This window comes from Saccostrea echinata, unplaced genomic scaffold (genome assembly GCF_033153115.1).
Source record: "Saccostrea echinata isolate AGI-Se365-2 ecotype Australia unplaced genomic scaffold, CSIRO_AGI_Sech_v1 ptg000041l, whole genome shotgun sequence".
Taxonomy (NCBI): Eukaryota; Metazoa; Mollusca; class Bivalvia; order Ostreida; family Ostreidae; genus Saccostrea; species Saccostrea echinata.
This window is the reverse complement of record NW_026889790.1, coordinates 4,394,627-4,397,865: the sequence shown is the minus strand read 5'-3', so window position 1 is coordinate 4,397,865 and position 3,239 is coordinate 4,394,627. Positions and strand designations below refer to the sequence as shown.

The 3,239-nt window shown below is 35.1% G+C and overlaps 1 protein-coding gene across 1 annotated transcript; it reads right to left on the bottom strand.

Annotated features, from left to right (window-relative positions):
• Positions 1-261: 261 nt before the first annotated feature.
• On the bottom strand, positions 262-1,962 carry LOC133200803 (tripartite motif-containing protein 2-like). The gene has a single exon (XM_061336606.1). It carries the CDS (start codon positions 1,930-1,932, stop codon positions 277-279), a length of 1,656 nt encoding a protein of 551 aa, XP_061192590.1. The 5' UTR covers positions 1,933-1,962; the 3' UTR covers positions 262-276.
• Between the last annotated feature and the right edge of the window lie 1,277 nt (positions 1,963-3,239).

The window sequence follows — 3,239 nt, the reverse complement described above, 5'->3', positions numbered from 1 at the left end:
AATAGTTATTTAAGATGTGCTATCTCCTTAATGTTTATTTCATTATTGTTCATTTATAATTCAAAACAGTTAAAAATAATCTTTGGTAACTGAAATTCCCAACCTTTTTACAGAATTATTAGGAAAACTGCCTGTCCGATACGTATTGGAAGTTATTTTTTCGATACGATACATTCCTGAAAATCGATACGTATTGAATATTCGATATATTGACACAGCCCTAAACACTAGTATATAGGCCTATACATGTAATATCATAGTGAATGTTTCAGACTTTTACTTCAGGTACTGGATCACTTTAATGTCACCTGAATCATGTAACCCTACCCACAACCTCCCCTCACTGTCCACACCCAGTCCACCAGGACTCAGAAGTCCACAATTGTCAACACATCTAAGAAATTGTCCATTTTGATCTAAGATATGAAGACAGTCATTATTAAAATCACTTATAATGACCTGACCCAGTGAGTCTGTCACAATGTACACAGGAAAGAATGGTTTCTTCCTCCTGGCTGGTGTACCATTGTAACGGAATCGGACTCTTCCTGTCTTGTCCACCACTATCACTTTCTTGGCATTCACATCAGAGGCACAAATGTCACCATTGTTATTCTCCTCCACATAAACTCTATGTTCCCCACCTTTAAATATATTTTGTCCATGGTTATCTTTATCTATTTCTTGTGTTGATGTCTGTCCCTGATAGCGGACTATTTTGTGATGACTTTCATCAGTACACATACTAACTAGTAAGTCTCCTGATCTAGTAAAGCACAGTCCTCCTGGATACCATCCCCTAGGTAAAGTGATCAGTGTCTCTATCCTCCCATATCTGACTATGTTCACTGTTCTGCTGTTAGCATCACTGTACATCAGTTCTCCCTGCCTGGTCACTGAAATGTCCGCCGGATAAGGGTCACATTCGGTGGTGATCTTCTCCTTCAAAGAACCATGTATATCAATACGTCTTATGAATATGTCTACACCACGAGCCCAAGCTTCATTGGTTCCAATACAGATAATGGAACCTAAAGGTTTTATTCCAGAAGGAAAGCTAGCAATAACTTTAGCTTTGTCCAACAATTTTCTCACAGATAAAATGGAGACATCATCTGACAGACTGGATATGGATGTCTGTGTCAGTGTAGCCTTGTATTCTCCCAATTCTATACTCAGTTCTTTCCCCTGGACTGTGTTCATCTTTAGGGAAGGAATCATCACATCAACATCTGTAGGAATGTTTCTGAATTCCCCAATTTCTGATTTGCAATTTGTAACATCAAACACTTTATTGGACTTCAGGATTTTCTTGTTTTCTTTTGTTATAAGTGCTAATTTTGACCCTGAATCCTGAAGCCTGGACTGATGTGATCTGAGAGCTGTGAGTCTTTTATCCTTCATTTTCCGAATGGTTGATTGTAGTGTGTTGAAAATGTTGTCTACTTCTTGGTGCCAGGTTTTTCTCAGATTTTCTCCCTCTTTCTCCATTGTTTTAAATTTTTCAGTCATGTTAGATATCTTTTGATCAATGTTTACTCCACTTATAGTGAATCTTGAAATAAAAGACTCAATTTCTTCTGTTTCTTTCTTGATTTCTTCTTTCATCTGTTGTACAATCTCTGCCACATCTTTGACAGCATGGCCGCTGTGGGGACCTGTGACACACTTGAAGCAGACGGGTACATTACACTGTTGGCAATGTCCCTCACATTTCTGGTTTGGATGAGAATCACATGATAAGAATACGAGCCGTTCTCTTCTATCTTTATAAGGAACAATGTCATGTGTTTCAGACTTAAGCCTTTTTACATGTTTATTAATACAGCCCCCACATAAACTGACCTGGCAGTTGTTACAGAATTGCTGGGTGGGATTGTCACAAAGATCGCACGCGATCACGTCCTGTGCCCAAGTAGACGACGACGCCATCTTCCTCCTGTAAAAAAAAGTTAACCTCTTGAATTTACATAATATAGTTATGCTAATCTTTTAAAAAAATCTCTTTCGAAGAATTGATTGATGTTCCCCTCAATCGCCTCCACCACAGATACAATGATAACAGCATATATAACTAGGCCTAACCCAAATCAGCAATATTTTCTTGATTATTTCCTGTTTAAGTTATTGTGTTCTCTTCTCCTCTGATCTGCCCCCGGAAGTTTAACTTTCGGTTTAGTATTGGACATGTAGTAAACAGAGGTGGATTAAAGATTTTAACGAGGTTCGCTCCTGAGCTTTTGAGCAGATTTTTATCTTAACCTATATTTCAAAAATTCTGCATAATGTTTTAATTCTTACAATAAATTTGGATTCTACAATGCCAATTTAACTATATTTAGCTTAAACTCCATGATTAAACTCCACACCAAAAGCATAGTGAGGAACTATTTTTTGTGGCGGAAGGTTTTTTAGAAGAAAATGATCATTTTTTCTCTTTCAAAGTATTTAAAGTATGTTAAGTTTGGATTCCTGTTTTTACATGCAGTCTGCACACATAGTTATTTTGTGCAGTGAACTGTTTTATACTGGTCCTAAATTATCTATTAAATAAACTGTCATGAATTCAATCATCATATTTGATAAATATAGCAAATATATTGTGGAAATCAAGTAAAAAATAGCCCTAATTTAAGCTTAAAATTAGCACTATTTTAGTAATATCTAAAAATTCACATCACAAACCCCCACTTTTAATTTTCTTTTCTGAATATATAAGATACTTTTAACCATTCTTCTTAAATTCAGTAAAATGTCATTACTTTCAATTGATTTTTTTGCTTGTTAAATTTTAAATACCAGAAAAATGAAAATTTCTGAGTGCAAAAAGGTCAAATAATTGAACATGCGGATAAATTTGAAAATTTCTATTTAAGATGAAATAAGACTGAGTTTGTTCCCATAATTTATTTGAATAAAAATATTGAAGGAAAAACTTTAAAAATTGATTTATGTGTAAGACGTATTTACAGTGCAAAAAGGTCAAACTAAATGCTCTGTAGCGCCAAAAGAAGAGTATTGACCCCCATTTTTTGTTTTGATTTTTAATAAAGTTATGTACGATGGCCGACAGCGGCCGCCACTTTCTGATTAAGAATATTGTCATTTTGTACAGCGTTTTTGTCAATTTTCGTTGACATATTACAACTAAACTGGTAATGCTATATGTACATGTACACTTTTTACACTGACAATTTACACCAGCGAAAAACATTAAAATTCTTTCGTGTGATATGAAA

Coding starts and splice junctions, on each gene's coding strand:
- LOC133200803 (XM_061336606.1), bottom strand. CDS start 1,932: ATGGCGTCGTCGTCTACTTGGGCACAGGACGTGATCGCGTGCGATCTT.